At 45.6% G+C, this 19,198-nt stretch overlaps 1 protein-coding gene across 4 annotated transcripts; it reads right to left on the reverse strand.

Moving 5' to 3' along the window:
• Positions 1-280: 280 nt before the first annotated feature.
• MMP23B (matrix metallopeptidase 23B) lies at positions 281-18,948 on the reverse strand. 4 transcript variants are annotated; one of them, XR_005814090.1, is made up of 10 exons: positions 14,511-15,725; positions 11,220-11,365; positions 9,232-9,371; positions 8,194-8,361; positions 7,022-7,186; positions 6,040-6,150; positions 4,923-5,049; positions 3,671-4,246; positions 3,366-3,425; positions 281-2,878 (listed from the first exon to the last, which is right to left on the reverse strand). XR_005814090.1 is itself a non-coding variant. In XM_040533244.1 (8 exons), exons 1-8 carry the CDS (start codon positions 14,685-14,687, stop codon positions 4,072-4,074), a joined length of 1,209 nt encoding a protein of 402 aa, XP_040389178.1. In that variant the 5' UTR covers positions 14,688-18,948; the 3' UTR covers positions 281-4,071. The 4 variants fall into 4 exon arrangements, 1 of the variants encoding a protein (XP_040389178.1); XR_005814089.1 differs by lacking the exon at positions 3,366-3,425; XR_005814088.1 differs by having other exon boundaries at positions 3,366-4,246.
• Between the last annotated feature and the right edge of the window lie 250 nt (positions 18,949-19,198).

Below are 19,198 nucleotides of genomic sequence, written 5' to 3' on the forward strand. Positions count from 1 at the left end.
TTTGACAAAGGAAAACTTGAAGTACAATCCTGGAACAGTTTCTGTTTTTTTTTCTTCCTTTTTTTTTTTTCCCTTGTAAATTTGTAGAATTAAAATACATTTTTAATTGTTCATCAGTGTGAAGGATTTCATTTCTTCACATGCAGCAAACTTGGTTATTAGTGGCATTAAGTCTTCTACAGTGGATTTTATTTTTTTTTAATCCTCTCCCTCCCCCAGTCTGTGCTGACATTATTGCAGTATATGATCAGCCCAGAAAAACAACTTTTCTTTTTTTTAAAGTAAGCTTTATGTGTCCGAGTGCAGTTGTTTGGGCAAGAAATCATAATGCTTATGCATCATCTCTCCTGTTGTGTAGCTTGGAGAGGGCTGGGCCGGGCTCGATACGCGTTGACATTTTGGAGTGCACTGCTGGGCTGACCACTGTTCGATGTGTTGTATACATGTATTTATGATGGCACTGGTGCAAAAGAAGTACTATATTGTTTTATAAATCAAAAAGATTTAATATGGAGACTTGAAACTTTATTTTCTATAAAGTTCTTTTAAATATGTCCTTTTTCCATAGAAAGAATAACTTTTCATTTTGCTGATTGAATAATGCCATATTCCAGTCCTTTCTCATAAGGGAAATGTCCAGAGGAATTATGTTGGAAGCTCACAGCCTTCTGAGTCTGTAATTTATAATGCTGTCATCCTTTTCTGGGACAGGAAGATTTGGAAAATACTGGAGTATTCGTGCAGTCAGAACTGGGCGACGGTCCAGTTAATAGGCTCAAGTGATGAACATTCCAGTGTATTTTCAGAGGTTTTGGTTTTCTTTTTGTTTGTCTGTTTGATTGTTCGTTTTTTTTACGGGATGAAGGCTTTGGACCTTAAAAATTTGGATTACTAAAATTGTAGTAAATTTACAAAACCATTTTTTCTGTGGCTAAATGAAGAACTGTTGTCTCTTCACTGATTGCCTAGTACTAAGGAGAAAAAGGTTTTCCACTGGTTTGTTAACGATGCATGATTTTAGCAAGACTTGTCTATGCGGGGTAGGAGTGGTGATCAGGAACCCACTGAAAGCAGCTTCTTTGCTACATCTGTACAGCCTACAGTCAGGGAGAGCTATTTTGCCATGGCCTGTGCTGTGCTGTGAAGGCTTAAACCATGACTGAATACTTTGTGTTTCAGGCTGTGCTGTGCATCTTGCACTTGGTGACATTATTTCCTCTTAGCTTCCTTGACATCGTTGCAGGCAGCACTGGAAGAGGTGATTTCCTGACACAAAGGGTTATTCATCTCGGTTGGGATATTTTTAGTACAACAAAAACCTCATGCTGGATTACAATGGAAATGCAATATGGTTATGAGAGAGATGTGTAATTCTTTTGTTCTTTTTTTTTTTTTTGTAGCAGGGAAATACCCGTTCTCCCTCAGTTACTGTACTGCAACTCCTATTTTGGCTCAAACGTCTATTTTGGCACCCAGTGCTTGCCTGGTATGATTCTGAGCTTAACTGTCCATGCACCCATGCATTTTTGAAGTTTATTTTATATTTATATTATAAGGTAACCGTGATGGTAAAACCGAATCCAAAGCTTATTTACTCATTAAATACGTGAGCAGTGAAAGGGGACAGAAATCCTGAAATGCTAACGGTGCTTTACCCGCAATGATTACTGATCTTTAACTACTTAAACAGGTGTGTCAGATGTGGCTGGAAGGCATTCTTCTTTCCAACATGGGCTAACAGATCTGGATTTTTGACACTGACAGGAGTTGTTTGCTTTTAATCATACATAAATTATGCAAAGGCAAGTAAAGAGAGAAAATATTTTCAGGTCTATTTTACCAGGAACAGTACTGTAGTATTCAATTAGTTTGAAATCATGTCTTTTTAAATGATTGATTTCAACCAACCATGGAAAATCTGCAAAGATAAAGCATTTGGAAAAATGGAAGTTCCAGTGCATGAGTGTGCGGTGGAAGCACAGGATTGTTGTAGTTTAGGTACGTATTTTGTTGTTGGTTTATTTCAGTTTTTATTTTTATAAAATCAGATTGTAATCCAAGAGCAAGTGAGTTTTGTTGCTTACCTTGAAGAGATCACCCAGTCTATGAAGTGTTTTCTGTCCCAACAAATCTATGTTTCAGAAATGGAAGCTGTCATGCAGTGTTCCTGTGCAGGCAACGGAGAGAGCATAATTTGTCGTTGTTGCTGTTGGCTTCTTTACAGAAAATTTAATTTTTTTCTGAGTTCCTTGAACAGTGTATGGGGTGACAAGCGAGCCTTGAAACTGTAGCCAGAACAGCTATGCACACTGGAAGGTTTGTGTCAGTGGCATCCTGGAGGAGTGACAGAGCTGGGTAGTGGCCTGGTGTCTTAAACGTGCAACTTGTTTCATTGGTTTCTTTTTCCAGTGGCCTTCAGGTCCACAGCCAGTATTTGAAGGTGGCTAACGCCTTACAGGATGGCGGTGGCAGAGCAGGTCCTTAGCTAGCAGCACTTACCCTGCAGCTGCCTCCAGTTTTGCCTGGGCATTCCCTTATTCCCCAAACTCCATCATGGACACTGCCTGCCAGGAGCATCAACTGGAGAGCACTGCGGAGGTAGGGGTAGGTTACTGCCATGTATGTAAACAGCAGTCGGAGAAATTGCACGAAACTCGTTAATAATAAATGATGTTTTAGAAAGTGTTAAGCTGTGAGCTGAAGGGCTTCGGATCTGCCCTAGGATTAAGCATCCGTGCAGCTGAAGCGTTGACATCCTCTTGTGATAGGTATTGAAGGCTGTGACGATCAGCTCATTGCTCTCATTTCTCTTCTCCAAATCCTGAAGACAGAGCTGCCTTGAGAGGAGATGCTCAGCTCCACGTGGTGTTGCTCCGGTCTGTTAAACGAAGATGTGCAGAGTTCGTGCTAAATGTCTGCCAGTAAAATGACTGTCATTGCAATTGTACCAGACAAATCATTCTGATTTAGTTTCTTACTTTTCCCTTGCACTTTTGCTGTCATAATACAGAGAGCTTCCTAGACTGCTGACCTATAATGCAATACATGAGATGCTTTGCAGTTTTGGTGGTGCTTCAAAGTAGGAAGAAACTTCTTTGAAGAGGTTAAGAGGACAACTAAAAATGGATGAACCTAAGCAAAAAACAATGTAGGCTGCTTTAATACTGGACAAGGATCTTTCTTTCGTGTACTTATTAAACGTAAGGACTGTCAGGGATTGTTAACTGTGCAAACGAATCCTTCGCTAATACAGACATTGGAGTGTACTGGGCTTTGCCGAGCAAGCTAATGCTATTTTTCTATGGCTGTGCACATTCACCTCATCTCTTAGTGACTGGGGGTGACAGTAATGGAAGTTATCTTACCTCTGGTGAAGGAGTTGAGAAGTTTATTGACCAGACACCTAAAGGACAAGTTATGAGGAGCTGCAGATGAAAGTAAACAGTATATGGGCTAAGGTTACACAGGTAATAAATACAAAGCACAGGAAAGTGGTTGTGGGGAAAGATGTTCTGCGGATACCTGAACTGAACGTGTTGAAATGTGGAATAGAGTAATTAGAAAGGGGTTGTTTAAAAGAAAAAGAATTATTAGGTCTTTTTTTTTTTTTTTCACATGTGCTTCTAGTACTATGTACCAGGATCTAAGAAAACGATAGCAAAACACTTACAGAGTGTAACTGGTCATTTTCCTTCCACAATACCTCTGATTCCGTTGCAACACAGCTGAGCCATCAAAGTTCGTCCACTTGTTTGGTGAAGGGTTATGGTCTTGTTTTTCAGCAGTCTGCAGTGATCCAGGTTAACTGCAAAATCTTACACTTGATTTTTTTCTTTAATTTTTTAATTCTCTGAACAGCACGTGCTCGATGAATTATTTACCATTAAAACTAACTTGGAAAGGTTTTGTCTTCCAGTAATCAAGTCCCAGAGTCTTTCTTGCCCAAGGTATGGAAGCGGCTGATTTAGAAGTTCATTTGCACTACTGGAGATTAAATACAAAATGCTACAGAACCATTCTGAATTTGAAACAGAACTAGCAGTAATTGAAGTTCTTATTCCAGAGCCCTCGTTAGTGTCTCAGTCTGATCCTCCAGGAATATGTGGTCAAGATTCTTTCTTTTTTCTTTACTATACAAGTGTAAGTTCCTTCATTAATTGCATTTGCAATGATGCTCATGTGATCCTCATTTAAGGATAAGTAACCTGGATATGAGTATTCCAGAAGCTCCTTATCTTTATACCAGCTGTCATAAGAAAAAAATAGAAATTAAACTATAAAATATCAAGTACGATACAAAATATGTGTTAGCAGTCCTCTCAGCTGGTAAGTTTTGTTCAAATAAGTGCATTGCAGCACAGCTGGGACTTGAACAAAAATGACGTTAAGTTTCACTATCTCTTTCAGGTAGATGATGGCAGTTTTAACAGTGCATTATCCTGAGTAATCTACGAGTTTGAATCCTATTGAAAGTGAATGGGAAATTGGGTTCTGAGTCTAAACTAACGCATGGACTTAGGCATATTTCTCTCAGCTTTAGATACATCTAGAAGTAAGAAACATCTAGAAATAACATGCTTCTACATTAGTAAGAGTTAGAAAGCTAGTGAATGGATAAACGTAAGACAGGGTTTTTGCAGAATACAGGCCCGTGACTTTGACTTGGTGGTAACAATTATCCAAATAAAATATCCAAAAATAATACTTCATAATGTTATAAACAGTATTTGCACATTCCCTTCTCACAGTTAATGAGCCACCCCTCTTTCTACTCAGAGTGCCAATTGAAAGACAGTCACATGCTGCAGAAGATAAATGGCACTCTTATGAACAATGTTTTGTCATATGACCTCACTCTTCCTCCTTTTTGGTACGTATGCTGCAAAGTGTCCTAAGGGACTGAAATAAATGACAGCACTTACTAAACTTTGCCTTTTTTATGAATGATCTTCTGTCCACAGCGGAAGGTGACATTCCTGCCTTCGGAAACAGTCTTGGTTTTTGTCCTTGGTGGGGGCAGAGTAGGAGGAACCGTTGGAAAGGGGAATTCTGTCCACCGAATTTGAGAGAAAGAAATGACGAACGTTAGCACGTCTCATTACCAAGCTTCAGTCATCCCCAAACACTTTCATAGCATTATGTTATCACCTAAGGAATCTTAAAAGCATTTATTAAAAATGCTTCCCACTGAACAGTTCTTGGCTGGACGTTTAACCTTGTTCATATGCAAAGATAACTAGCTTATGGCATGTAAACTGATGGAGATGGATAAAAAGCAACACATTCATTTCATATACATGGAAAAATAGAAGTTCTGTTTATGAACAATCCCCTAGAATATTTGTGTTTGTAGCGATCTGACCACATTTTTGCATTAATCTGGTCTAAAAAACACCTCTGTACTGGTGAGATACTAATTATATGGTGCATCTCCTAAAGGGCAGCAGGTTTTTATCTAAAACTCAGCTCCACAGCTGCAGTAAGTTGATGTGATCCTGCACGAGTCCCTTGTCTGAATTCATAAAACTGAGAGACTAGATAAGGTGATTAACATACTTTATCTCCTTTTCTGCGGAGCAGCTCAAGTCCAGCTGTGCTCGAGATTTCATTTGTCTTGTCTTTGTCCCATCACTGCATCGGGTACTGTACTGCATCTCTTAGCTCTGAATTTAACACATCAGCAGCTCACTGCCTCAGTTGGGTCCAAAAGGGAAGCAGTCTGAGGCACGTGGAGCACTTGTGTGTTCAGAAACTCCCTAGCATTGGTTCAGTTAAACTAGGGAACAACGGGACAGTTTAATGGTCTCGTCCACAAATATTTAAACATAAAAGCTGAGTCCTATTTCCAAGCCTTGATTTGGCTCAGATGCACAGGACGGCATCTCTGCTACGCTTCTCATTAGAGCTGGGTGGGGCTAGTCACTTGCATCCTCTGGTCTCCAGTGTAAAGATCTTGCCTACCCCTGCAGCAAGGGCTGCTAAGCTTTACCTCCTCCCTCTGCAACCCCCCACAACACCCCAGAAGAAAAGTTACGGTACCGTAGCAGAAGTCACAGGTGGAAGGACAGTGCTTTTTCATCAATTTCCTGCGCGTCTCGCAGAAACCTTTTCGTGCCCATGATGGGCACATAAATAATCTGTCTCTGCATCCTGAAACAGAAAGAGACAAGGCATTAGAGCGACTGGGGGGACAGACTGTTCCCTCTAAGAAACAAATTGACATTTCACCCAAATCAGATTGCTCAATGTAAACGATAGTGCTGAGAGGGGAAGGGATCTAAAATGGGAGTAAAATAAATAAGAGCAGGATGCCTTTACTAGAAGAACGGGGGCTAGACATTGTGCTACTTTAGCGCAATACCATCAGTGATAAAAACAGAGTAGCATTTGAAGAGTGGCAGGCAAATGTGCTGGAACTCCAGAGCATCTTGCCCCAGCCTGTCTGGATTGCAGAGAGCTCTGTCATGTTCTGGTAACACAGCCCAATCCAGCCGAAAGAGTAATTAACAGCTGTTTGCCTTCCCCCTTCCTTTGCATGCGAGCTTTTCCCTTCCCTTCATGTTAGCAAATGTACAAACGCATTGTCAGGACTCCCCATGGCTAAAATTAGTCTTTTGGCTTGGGTGAAGCACAGTACAAAAGTAAGGCTCAGAGTACGTGCCCAGAGGTGGTGCTGGGCTGCAGCACAATAATCTAGGCATAAGGGAACACCGCAGTGCCTGTGCTGGAGCCGCTCAGCACAGGCTGAGGATGTAAGGTTTGAGGGGGTCAGTCAAGTAGCTTTCAGACCCGCCACGGGGGGAGGTGGGAGCATGAAGCCTGCCAGGTACCACACAGTAATCTATTCTTTGTGGCTGGCCTCCTGTCTTTGACATGTGGAACTATCAGTGCCAGAAACAGACAATGCTACCTCCTTTTAGTTCCACTTTAAATAAAAAAGGAATACGATTCCTCCTGGGTAATGCTCCCTGGTTTATAGCCTAGTCCAGCCAAATCCCAAGCACAACCCTGCCTTCCTTACCGTAAAGCCTCTGAATTCCCCAGACTTCATCTTGAGAGATGGTCTTTTTCCCAGTCAAAGTGGCATTGATGTGCATGAGGGCATTGGGGTTCAGGGAGTGCATGAGTCCTAAGGCATGGCCTATCTCATGAGCTGCTACGTGTACCAGATCTGTAAGCCAAACACCTGGAAAAGAAATGGAAAAAAAAGCTGACTGTGGTGAAGTACATTTGCTAATCCTGGTGTAAAACCAGAGGAAATACTTTAGCACTTAGAAGGTTTGGTCTTATGAAAGGTTGCCCATTTTACCTTCTCTGTAGCTGCTTGGGTGCAAACTGTCAAGCCAATTACTTACACACACTTCTAATTTTATCAGTGGTTTTTGCCAGACTATAGGAAGACTGCTCTGGAAGAGCAATGTTTGAAATGGGGGCAAGTGCCCTGTAATATTCACAACCTCCTGGCAGCTTTCTGCTGCTTTGTTCCTGCAGCCCTGAGCTGTGACTGGAACTGACTGCCTAGGGGTGAGGTTGCTAGCTGGAATACTCCAGCCTGAAAAAGCCTCCAGCTGACTTCTGCTTGTGGGGCTGAACTGAGGCTTCTCAGTAGCACCTTGAAGCCCGCTTCCAGCAGGGATGGATTTTACCTGAAGGATGACTCAAAAGAGGTGCTATTATTACTGACACCTATCCTGGTATCTTGCATAATTACAGGCCACGGCAGTATCGCACAATTCCTGTGTTGAATCCAACTGTATATGGGAAGAAAGCATCTGAAGGGGGTAGCTTGCACATGTGCTTAACTTATCAGCATATTACATAGGAATCCTTAGTCAGTGGATTTTTTTGGCTCTTAAAGACTTCTGCTAAATCTCACTGACGTGACTTGGAAGAACAATAATTTTATTCTACTTTTTTCCATCCTTTGAGCCAATACCTGAGCTAGCTCAGCTTTGGGCAGAGATGCAGTAATTGGGAACAAGTACTGCTAGCCTCACATTCGCCTTCTGAAGTGAGAAGTGTTATTACTGTTTTACAGAGGTGGCTGAACTGTACGCAAATCAACTGCTGAACTATGTGCAATAAAAGAATGGAATTAGGCTGCTATGGTAGAGAATCTGGCAGAACTGGCACTCAGGACTAAGGTCTAAATCTTAAAGGCATCATCGATGTCCTCCCTCAGACACGTATTACCTTTTTTCCAGCTGAACCGGGTATTTCCCAATATCCAGTATTCGTGGTCATCAAAATGGATTTCTCCGTTGGGTGGGAAGAAGGCATGGGCAAGTTCCCCCGTTGTTCCGTCGAAGCAGTGGTGAATGAGAGACTCCAGACAGTCCGTGTGATTGATGGAATAGAAGCCTATGAAAAAGGAAACAGATTTAGTGTATCTAGCGGGATAAGCCCGTCCAGGACAGAGGCATGTAAACTTGTGGTTTACTAAGAAATCTATTGCTCTATCCCACATGGTTTTTTTGCAACCTACAGACACAACAGGAAAAATAAATGCAAAGCAACTGTCAGGAACAAGGGCTGTGAGGCAAACTAGGCTCAGCCCAGTGATGACCTTGGATTTAGAGCTGTCCCCAGTGCACACAAAGGAATCTATATTTCAGAAAGGAATGCTGAATGCTTTTTGCAACATCACAAGGAAACTTCGGGTTTTTTTTTGAGTGAAGTTCGACAGTGTGACACTAACCCCAGGACACAGGACAGTGAGATGATAACCCCAGGACGTAATCATTGAATTTTACACGCAAACGAACAAACAGCCTTACAGTTGCAGCTGCTTGCTGACTTTTTGCTAGCACCACAACAGCTTCACAATGCACCCTGCGTCCACTGGAACGGGGCCACCTGGAGCTCACAAGTGGTAGCAGGACAGGCCCCTGGGAAGGCTTATCATGTGCTTGGAAGTAGCCTCATGCAACAGCAGACTGAACCGCTTATTGCGAAACACTGGAAACTCTGCTCGTTATTTCAATATTGCTGCCATCTGCACAAGAAATAATTAGTGTGCACAGGCCATAAATCCCAGGGAGAACGTACAGCTGGGTTTGAGACGGAGCAAGTAAGAGCTCAGCGCTAACATTCTTCTAGGCCTGAGAAAGTCAGGAGGTGACTTGTGCGTGGTGGTAGGGGGAGAAGGACAGGAAGGAGAGGAGAGAGCAGCAGACAGACAGACGGCACACACAAACTGCGCCTGGCAGCGCAGGCGGCTGTGCAGCTCACCTATTTTCAGGTCACTATCTACGTGGCGCGGCACTTCTTTGAAGCTGAATGGCGAAACTTCGCTCCACATCCGGAATGCAGCTGCTAGCCCCTTGCGTGTGTCCCTGGCATTTATGAGGTTTCTCGGGAAGGACAGGATTCTGTAGGGACACACAACAACCTCAGGAAAATGCTGCTCCCTCCCCACACATGAGACAAAGGCTCTCAGGGCTGTATCAGACAACCAAGACTTTCCATGCACTCTAACAGGTTCAAAACAGGAGTAGCCTGGATTGGATATTAAGAATATTTTAGACAAGGTTCTCTCGGAAATCCACTTTATCCTAACGCCTACCTGTCTGTGGTGCAGCGCTGCTAGAAGAGAAAGCAACTGCCTTCCAGCAGCAGGTAACTCCCTCCCATCGCTGCGGCTACAACGTACACGCACGTGCTGAGTTACAATGCTCTCAGGCGGCACTTTTGAAAGAGGGCTCCAAAGGTTTGACAGCAAAACAAGACATTTCCTTTGAAAAAATCTCATCATTTGGGAGAGAAACTAAGGCTTTCGCTTAGGCTGCAGGTACAGACACAGCTGATCTGTAAAAAAATCTCTAGTGAAGGATGGCCGAACCCCTGTCTGTACCACGGTAAGGTATAGAAGGCTCCTAAAAACTTACCTTACCCCAAAAGCAGATCTGCATTCAGCAAATTGCCTGCAGTGTAGCAATTGGGATGCTTTCAAGAGCCCGACGTGACCTGCCAGCCCAGCCCTGCTGCCTACCTGCTGGGGATGGCGGCTCCCTCAAGGGCTCTGTTTGGGGCTTGCTCTGTACTTTAAAGGAGAGGCTGGAGTCAGCAGCCTCATTAAAAAGGCCTTTGTTAGCACATTAGACGTTGGGAAAAAAATGATTTGGCTCCACTGTTTCCCAGAAGATGTGCAGCTCTGTCAGCCAGCAGGGATCAGCAGGCCTCTCCAGTCACACTTCCAGGACTCCTGCCAGCCTGAGCTTACCAGGACAGCCCGATTCCACCTGCCAGTGCTCGTCTTATGAAACTGCTTCCAAGGGGATTCCCCAAACCTTGCTCTGTCTGAACTCATCCTAACTCTCCTGAAAACATTCACCAATGCCATAGATATTTGCCCAGAGAGAAAAAGCATCTGTCCAGGATGCTGCCACCACAGCTCACCGCACAGTTTCAGGGGCTGTTCAGCCACTGCTGAATTCAGGAAGCGTGCCTGCCCTGAGGCTAAGCACCAAGCAGGATTTAACAAAACTAACGCTAGCAGTACAGCCAGACAGCAACGTGAAAGTTCAATGCGAAAATCCATAGGAGTCCATTACGTTTGGCTCCGAATAACAGCCTGCTTGTTGGCAGTACCAGCACTGCACATACACACAGCTCCACCGCTATGCTGAACAGCCACTTTCTCTGGCAGAAAAGTCTGAAAATACTGGGGTTAATATTCACTCACCCTAGAATTGCCAAGGGTTTTTTATTGTTTGTTAGTAACCTGAGAGTTGGTGTGCTTTCCCGAAGACAACAGGGAGAAAGTGATTCCTAAAAGCACTCAACACTAACGGAGCTCCGTCCTCCTGAAATCACAGAACCTTTCAACAGCAATTTCCCTCAGTGATGACTTAGGTTCAGATGGAGTTCTTCTAAAAATAACAGCACGACAGAGCCAGTGTTCGATTCCCTACCTTCTGCGGGCAGCCCTAGCTCTGGGAAGCCTCAATTTGCCCCCAAACAGTTTTACTGTTAGTCTCAGCTTGCTGCCACATGTGCTACTTGCTTCTAGCGCAGTGGGGGTGCTCCAGACAGCGCGCAGCCGAGGTGAGAGGTGGTAGAAAAACTTCCTGCTTTAGCGTGCCGTTAGCAGCTATCACTCACTGACAAATGGATTAGCAATATTCGTATGGTTAATATCATGCCCACAGCAGAAAAAAAACCTCAGAGCCCATGGTCACTTAGAAAGAGCCAACTCTGGGGCTGATGCAAGTCCATACTTGTAGGTCAGGTTGAAGTGGTCCCACTTCAAGTGCCCCGGCGTGATCGTGTATCGCCTTCTCCGTGCTGGAGGCCGAGGTGGGAAAGGTGAGCTGTGCAAAGCAGAGGCGCTCGCTCCACGAAGACCAGGCGATGTGGCGTCTTCCTTAAAAGACAAAACAGGAGGTTGAAGGAGATGGGAGAGACTGCAGAACAGAACAGCGTAAAAGAAAACCTACCGGGTGTGGGGCACGTGGCGGCTGGGGAGCGCGGGCAGCCCTCCCTTATCCAGGAGAAGGGACTGGCACATCGGCTGCTCAGTGCTTGGCAGAGCACGCCTGCTCTGAGCACGCTGAACAAGACCAGGACAGAGCAAAAGAGGGGCTATGCTACGAATTCCTGGGGCATCGCTCAGGTGAAAGAAGGGAGCAGCATCCCTCGGTGCTAGCTCCCAGAGGATCGGTGCTGTAGGCTCCCCTGAGCTGTTGCATAACTCCAGGACAGGGCACTGCAGCTGCTCCTCTCTCCTGGAGAGCAGCACAGATGGAACAGAAACGAGGCCTCAGAAAGCTCCTGGCCCCAGCAGAGCTGCAGCTCTTCCTGAAAAGTTCTCGTTTCCTTTTCACTTTGCTGTTGCTCTCCAGCCTAACCACAGAAGAAATGAAGCACTGGATAAATGAGTCGAACAGGCAACCCTTTGTGCGAGAGCTCTTTATAAAGCTGGACTGTGGATCTGAAATGCTTTCAAAGTAAATTGGAGCCCTGGAAACCCTGGAGTGCGTTTAAAGCCACCGCACAGTAAAAGACATCACATTTGGTGGCACGCCTCCCTCTACCTACAGTAGGAGAGGTAAAGGCATGGGACCAGCAGAGATCTCTGGAAGTCCACCTGCTCTGCCTCCCCTTTCAGGAGGAAGATACCAAATGTCTTTGGGTCATCTTTACTCCAGAGGCACCGAGACCAACGCTACGCAGTACGTACAGTGGCAACATTACAAAAGCTGCACCAGTCTGAGTTTGTCCGACCTCACAGCACATCCGACAGAAGTCTGCATTTTACGCGTGGAACAGCTGAGGCTTGGAGAGGCAAAACAGCAGATCCCTGGCCTACAGCAAGCCAACGGCAAGGAAGGACGAGAAGCCAGAAGCTGCAGCTGCCAGACACTGCTCAAATCGCTCCATGACTGCAGCTAGTCATGACTGGGGAAAGGCTGAGGGACTCTATCCCAACAGGAAACCAGTTTCTTCTGCTCATGTCTGTGTGCTGCACTGGCTTCTGCTTGCTCTAATCTCAGCATCTTTCTTTTCTAGGACAGCCTTCTATTCTAGCCTGTCTGTCAGCTCAGCCGTGGGCCTGACTCACGGTTTGGGTTCAGCAGAGCGAACGCATGGCACGCAAGGGCCACACAGTGTCACCTATGACACAGAGAGACGTTAACTATCTTACCTTCAAAGCTGCCAGCTTTTGGCAGGGCATTATTTGATCACATTTCTGGGAGCCTTCCGGTGCCAATTTGCTCTTGAATGAGCACTCGGGGTCACTTCTCCCTTTTAACCTTTGTCACCTAGTTTGCTCTACTCTGGGATCTGTCTGAAGAACCCGTATTTCGTAGTGTGCTCAGTTCTGCTGGAGCTGTAAGAGAAGCCTGGAGAAGATTAGCTCATAATTATGGGATAGTAAGGTATTATCCTCCTTTTTGCATCTCTTTCTAGTAGGGTAGAATTAGGCAAATCCTACCTTCTTATGTTCTTCTGTTCCTTTCTCTATGATCCCTTGCAGCACAGGGCCTGACTGCACGCTCGTTCTGGCATCACCAGCCCAGGACTGCTGGTACTGGGAATTCCTGCTCTGTCTGCAGGCTGACTCAGGAGTCTTGATAAGGGGATGAGGTCAGACATTAACACCCTTTGGTAGTTGTTTGTGATAGATCCCCCTGCTCCTTAGCAAAGCCAGCAGAACACACAGCACGTTTGCTTTCTGGCCTCTATAATGCACAGCCCAACTGCTGCCATCTCCACTTTGTGATAGCACCGAGCCACCAGCTGCAGGGCCTGAGTGATGGGCACTGCTTCTTCTGCCTTCTCTGCCACGGGTCTATAAATTACACCAGCATAGGGTGTAAAAAGACAGTAGGCTTTTCATCTCAGAACCAATGCCCAACACACATGCTGTAGCTCAGGTTTAGGGTTCTGACAGAAACGGGAATGATCTAGTTAAAAATTACAGTGTAATTTGGATCAAAGCGTCTGTCTGGATGCCAAAGAGCCGAGACTATGGGAATATTCAGAACTGGAGAAGAGGTCAGCAATTCCCAGGAGGAAGCCCACTCGACTGTGGATTAAGGTCTTAAGTATTCAAAAAGTTTGGGAGATACCACAAGAAGGACAGATGTTTCAACGCCCTTCCCTAACAATTTCAACAGACACTAAAATATATACAGATAAAGGCAGACACTGGTCAGCATCCCTGGTCTATATTGTTCACCCCAGGCAGTCAGTCCTCCATTAATTCACTTCACTGAGCTGTAATGAATGTAATTCTTTCCTCTCTCTCTCCTAGTCGTGCAGTTCCCCTCTCAAACTAAACAGCAACACAACTCCGTGGCTCAGAACCAAGTTAATAAGAGCCCTGAATGCAAATGAGGGATGCTACCGCCAGGGTCATCATAAACACAAACAGCAGGAAGTGATAAAAGCTCTTAAATTGTTTCTTTTTCTAAAATTGAAAGCTAAAATGAAGCTAAAAGTGAAGATTAAGTGAACATCAGCTTCTGAGAGTCCCAGTGTCCTGCTATAGCTCCACCCGAAGCCCAGTCTGTCCCAGCTTATCTTACTAACGGATAGACCTTGACAGAGAGTTAATGTAGCTAATAGTTTCTGTAGGTCCAGCATCAACTCCCAGTTTCAGTCTTACACCATGAGCCCTGCCTCTGGAGTTCCTAGGAATCTCAGCTGCTGCAGAAACCAGAATATGTGTGTGCCACATCACGCCGGGCTGGGAGAGCAGAGGTGCTCAGGAGAGCTCAAGTTCTGAGGGCAAACACAAAGCTTTTATGCAGGCACCAGTTGGTCATCTGCAAGCTGTGTACACATCTCTAGTAATCCGATTTTATTTAGATGCATCGCAACCTCTCAGGATCCTTTGCTAAAAGGGGCTTGAATAGACATACATCTGGTTGTCTTAGCACAGTCACATACATATCGGTTAGATTGCTTCCTGAGTTTATCAGTCTCCTAAAAACAGCACACACACACACTCTTGATATCCCCACTCCCCTTCCAAGCTTTTCAGAGTTTGATCCTTTCCCTACCTGACTTTTCTGAACTGCAGCTCCAGCTGGATCTCCCACAACAGCCAGCAAAGCCACCAAAGGGAATATGCACAAAAATCCCACGAGGGTTCGATAGCCATTGCTCTTCTTCTTGTCCACCAAGAGGAAGCTGAAGCTCTTCTTTCTGCTTGCACAAAGTTGTTCTATTTGTTCCATGTCAGTCTTTAGTACTTTTTAGAGGGAGATGAGAGCTCCTAAGGCATCCCCTTTGCAGAATGCATTGCTAATCCTTTTGCTCACAGCTGCATCTGGAACATTTGTGAGGAGTCCTGCAGCTACTGCCAGAGTTGTGCAGAACCACGAGAGTTTCAGAAAAAAAAGGAAAGGAAAAAAAAAAAAAAGAAAGCAAGAAGCAAGCCGACTTTACATTAAGCCTCTTTCCAATGTGCCAAAAATTCTCATTCTCTTAGCCTCTGCCAAGTGGTATCAGATTACTGCAGCTGAAAGTTGGGCTGGCGGGGAAGGAGCAAAGTGAAACAAGCTGGGATGGACATGAACTCTTCTCTTTAACTGCCTGTATAATCAGCAGAGGACAAATCTGCAGTTGTCAGCTTTATGTAATGAAGAAATTGGGGGAGGGGGCAGAAAAGGGAATCCAGAAGCCAGCATCACGCCCGCGGAATGCTTGCTCAGGGTGCTCCGTGGTAGGGGAGCTGTCATTTGTCAGAGCCTGGCTTCAGGAGCAGAATGAAAAAGGAGATGCTGGGCGAGAGCAAGCACCATTTCTCCACTCAGGAAATTTTGGTCGGGGAGTTTACAAACTCCGATCAAAATAAACATCAACTCCCTCATCCATGAAACTTGGCAAGTGACTCCTGCAAATTCCTTGGGTACTTGAGAGCGACCCAGTAAGGGCTTGTTACGCTCACAAAGAGGAATATTTTCACAGTCATGCTGGTTTGGGGTACCTCAGCTCGAGCACCGCAGACAGACTTGGAGAAGGAAGGTGGCCAGTTTGCCTAGAGCAGCTGAAGCCTTTGAGGCATCTCCGGGCTGTGGGCTTGAGTCAGTTTGGGACTTTTTAAAAGCTTACTCAGAAATTCTCAGTTCTTCATTTCTGCCTGGTCACCGAGCGCGGGACACTCGGCGCTTCGGAGGTGGGGTCCTCAGCTGAACGGCTCTGACCAGGCAGAGGAAAGGAACTCGCTGCCATCTCCCAGCTCCAGCAAAGGCAGGGAGCGGGCAGTTTTGGTGCCAGTAAGAAACATTCCTAGGGCATATCTGAAAGATGGAAAGGTTTCAGAAACCTCTTGTACATAAAGTAATTAAAAATAATCTAATTTGACATTTTTTTCCTAGTTCGTAATCGGGTTTGTGACGTTTCAGAGATTTCACGTATTTTGGGACTAAAGCTGGCCCAGATTTCTCAAACAACTCAGAACAAAGATGACCAATGAGCCTGTGTGTAGTTCCATGAACATTTTCAGTTTTTACCAAGTTCCCCCCCAGACAAAAAACACGCTTTCTGCAGAGTGGGCAAAGTGCAGTTGTTGTTCAGACACCAGGACAGAAGGAGGAGTAACACAGAAGGAAGTTTCGGATAGAACTGGGAGAAAAGGGCAGAAAGCAAGGGTACAGGGCTCCAACACCTACAGACCAAAGCAGCCGAACTGCAGCAGTTTGAAATCCTGTCTAGTCTCAGCTGTTAGCTGCCACTTTGCAGGGAGTTACACCGCGTCCCAGTAGCACAGCTGGCGGAACGAGACATGTCTGTGCCTGAGCACCCCCAACCTGTGCTTTATTCAGAGCCCCAAGAGTGGTGCAAATGCACCTCCGATGGTTTTTACGACCAGAGAATGAAGCAAGAAACTGGTAAGCGAGCGGCTCCGCAATTCAGCAGTGTCTCAGGCCCCTGAAGAAGTTTCTGTCAGTCTGCAGACTGCAGAAGACTGATGGAGAAGGGGAATCTCAAAGCAAAGACCTGCCTTGGAATGTGACTGAAACTTTAGCCAAGAACTTTTCTCCAGTAAAGTAGTACTGGCTCAGAAGAAATACTGCTAGCAAACACAGTGCTGGAAGAACATTGAGTTTCAGCCGTGCAACTGCGTAACAGCAGTAAGTGCACTTGCCCTTCATAAGGCTCATACGAGTCAGCGCTGTTTGAAAAACGTACCCTGTGCACCGTTATGTGTGGCCTCTCCTCCTGCCGAAGTGTCCGAGTGTCTCAGTCTCAGAGCATTTAGCTTCACATCCGCCTTGAGGGCAGGGCAGCGCCGTAATCTGCACCTTACCTGCACCTGTGGTCAGTGCTGAGACGGCAGCACTGCGTAAGAGACTTTCTGAGGTCAAGCAGGAATCTCACAGAGCAGGAGCCTGAAACCAGGACTTCAAAGCACCCGTTAGTGTCTTACTGGTCCTGAAGATGACAAGTGGACCTGGGTTTTAAAACATGAATTGAGAACTTACAAACACATAGCCTGAGAGACCTAAGAATTTCCTTTGTCCCCCTGTAGAGAAAGCAAAGGTTTTTATAAGATACACGTCTTGATTCAGATCCCCCTGAAAGTTACGATCTAGCTCTTTAATGAAAGCGCGTTCTGGAGAACCTCGCTGTTTCTGAAGCCTCTCTCAGATGTTTCAGACAATTCCCCAGACCCATTCCTGAGAGATAGTGTTGCTCCATACCAAGGGCAAGAGGACAGTCAAAACTCTCAAGTTTCACCTTTGGTTCTTTAAAGCTGAAAATATTCTCCACGATTTATCAGGCAGCCCGACCCCTGAAAAGACTGCCTTTATACAAGGGTGGAAAAGTGCAGTTGTGACTTCGGAGTTCAGCTGAATTTTGCTGGTCTCAGGTTCTGAAGTGTGGGTATTTGGCTTGGACTACAGGCAAAGACTGTCAGCCTGACTATATTTGGACAGAAAAACATTCCTGGCTTCGGCTTCTGCACAGCGTCGAAATGCAGTGGAACACATTACGGTCTGAGGGAATCCATATGGTGTAATGGGGGACGGGAGAGGAAGGCGAGGGACAGAGCTGGGTTGGTTTGCCTTCATGCTGTCAGCAGCAGTGACAAGGACCTGGATGCCATCTTCAGGGAGCTGGGATTTTCTATGCAAACAGTCGGGGATGCTTATCTGGAGATCTCTGCGTGCAGTAAAAGTCACATGGAAAAGCAGTTTGTAAACAGCTGTCGGAGGGGAACGAATGCTGCACCAAACCTACGATGTCAGCTGGAGACTCGGAGGACAGAAAGGATCGGATCATTTGCACCACACAACACAGTTCCCTTGTTAAAACACCTCAGCCTCAGTTTGCTCCTTTCAATCTTAATTGCCAAGGTGTTTAGTTTAAAATGGGTTGCCGTATAACGCACGGTGTACAGTTACATTTTCAAGGGCAAGTTTTAGCTAAAAATAAATACGCTCTCACATCATTATTCTTACCATTAAGAATAATGGGTAATTCCTGTAATTTCTCCCCCTCTCCTCCCCTTTATTCAGCATTGTTAAAACTAAACATTACTTTCAGCACTATTTCTAAACGGGTCTCTGCTAGGTCTGCCACTTTGCCACCAGGAAAGCTGGCTGTGGTGCTGCAGGCCAGGACCCCACTGGTGCTGCTTCGTTCAAGTCCCAGGATGAGCCAAGAGCCATCTCCTGCCCCGTGCCCACGCTCACGCTCGAGGTGCTACACGGAACACGGCCGTGAGCGCCGCAATTCCGGCCGTCTGACGGTCCAAAACAAACCTCAGCCCACGTGAAACCAAAGCACTTCTTATTTATTGACGGACTAAGCGCATATTGTTCAGCGTTGGACCAAACTGCTGCCACCAGCCTCCCCTCTCCTAAACTGGGAGGTCTACACGGGGGTGGAGAAGACAGGGGAAGAAGGACCTGACATCAGGCTGTGTCTGGTGACTTGGACAGGGAGCTCCAGTGTTTCATCTCTGGGGCATGAGTCCAAGCCCAGGCAGAGGAGGGGGGAAGGCGCACAGCTGAATGTGATTTACCACGTATTGGCTCCTTGGTGGCCCATGTGAAAAGAATTAGCAAATCCTCATATAGCTCTTATTTTAAAAAGCACTTAAATATTTATCCCTTCATCTCACAACTTGGAAAAAAAAATTCCTGCCTGGTTCCTGTGGGAATGGTGGTTAAATCTTGTACTTTTTCAGTGGGTCATGCGCTAGAAAGGACTGTGTCTGGAGTAACAGCAGGGAGCAACGTTCCCCAGGGAGGGGGAGACGAGAGCTTTTTTAGTCCCCCAAGTATTCTCCCTCTTTCTATCATGCACCCCTTGTGATCTGCTGATATTCCTAGAAAAATCCATGGTCTGCTGAATAGCAAATGAGCTGAAAACAAGGGCTTGCTCCAGCTGGCAAAGAAAACGGAATACTTTGCTTAAGTGTCAATTTGAAGCTGCAGCTTACAGAAGTGCCTGTACTGGCCTGACCTCGAGTTACCAAAGAGACATCTTCTTGACCCCAGTTAGGAGCTCAGCAGCCCAGCTCCCGCCCCAGAGTGAGTAGAATTTCCGAAATGAAATGAGGGAGAAATTTTTCTTAATGTACAGATAAAAAAGTGTCCATAAGGAGTAAAAATCGCTCCCCTGGATCGTGGGGATATTTCTTTTGTTGCTCTTCGGTAGGCTTACGTTCATCACTTGTGATCTGTTTGTGGAGGGACCCGTCCTCCTGAAATCATGGGAAAAGAATGGACTAATG

This window comes from Cygnus olor, chromosome 21 (assembly GCF_009769625.2).
Source record: "Cygnus olor isolate bCygOlo1 chromosome 21, bCygOlo1.pri.v2, whole genome shotgun sequence".
Classification (NCBI taxonomy): Eukaryota; Metazoa; Chordata; class Aves; order Anseriformes; family Anatidae; genus Cygnus; species Cygnus olor.

Excerpts from the sequence above, each read along its gene's own strand:
- MMP23B (XM_040533244.1), bottom strand. The coding sequence starts at position 14,687 with ATGGAACAAATAGAACAACTTTGTGCAAGCAGAAAGAAGAGCTTCAGC. Across the intron at positions 8,362-9,231 it reads AGATAGTGACCTGAAAATAG|GCTTCTATTCCATCAATCAC; the intron begins GTGAGCTGCACA and ends CCTTTTTCATAG. Across the intron at positions 5,050-6,039 it reads CACCTGTGACTTCTGCTACG|AATTCCCCTTTCCAACGGTT; the intron begins GTACCGTAACTT and ends TTCGGTGGACAG.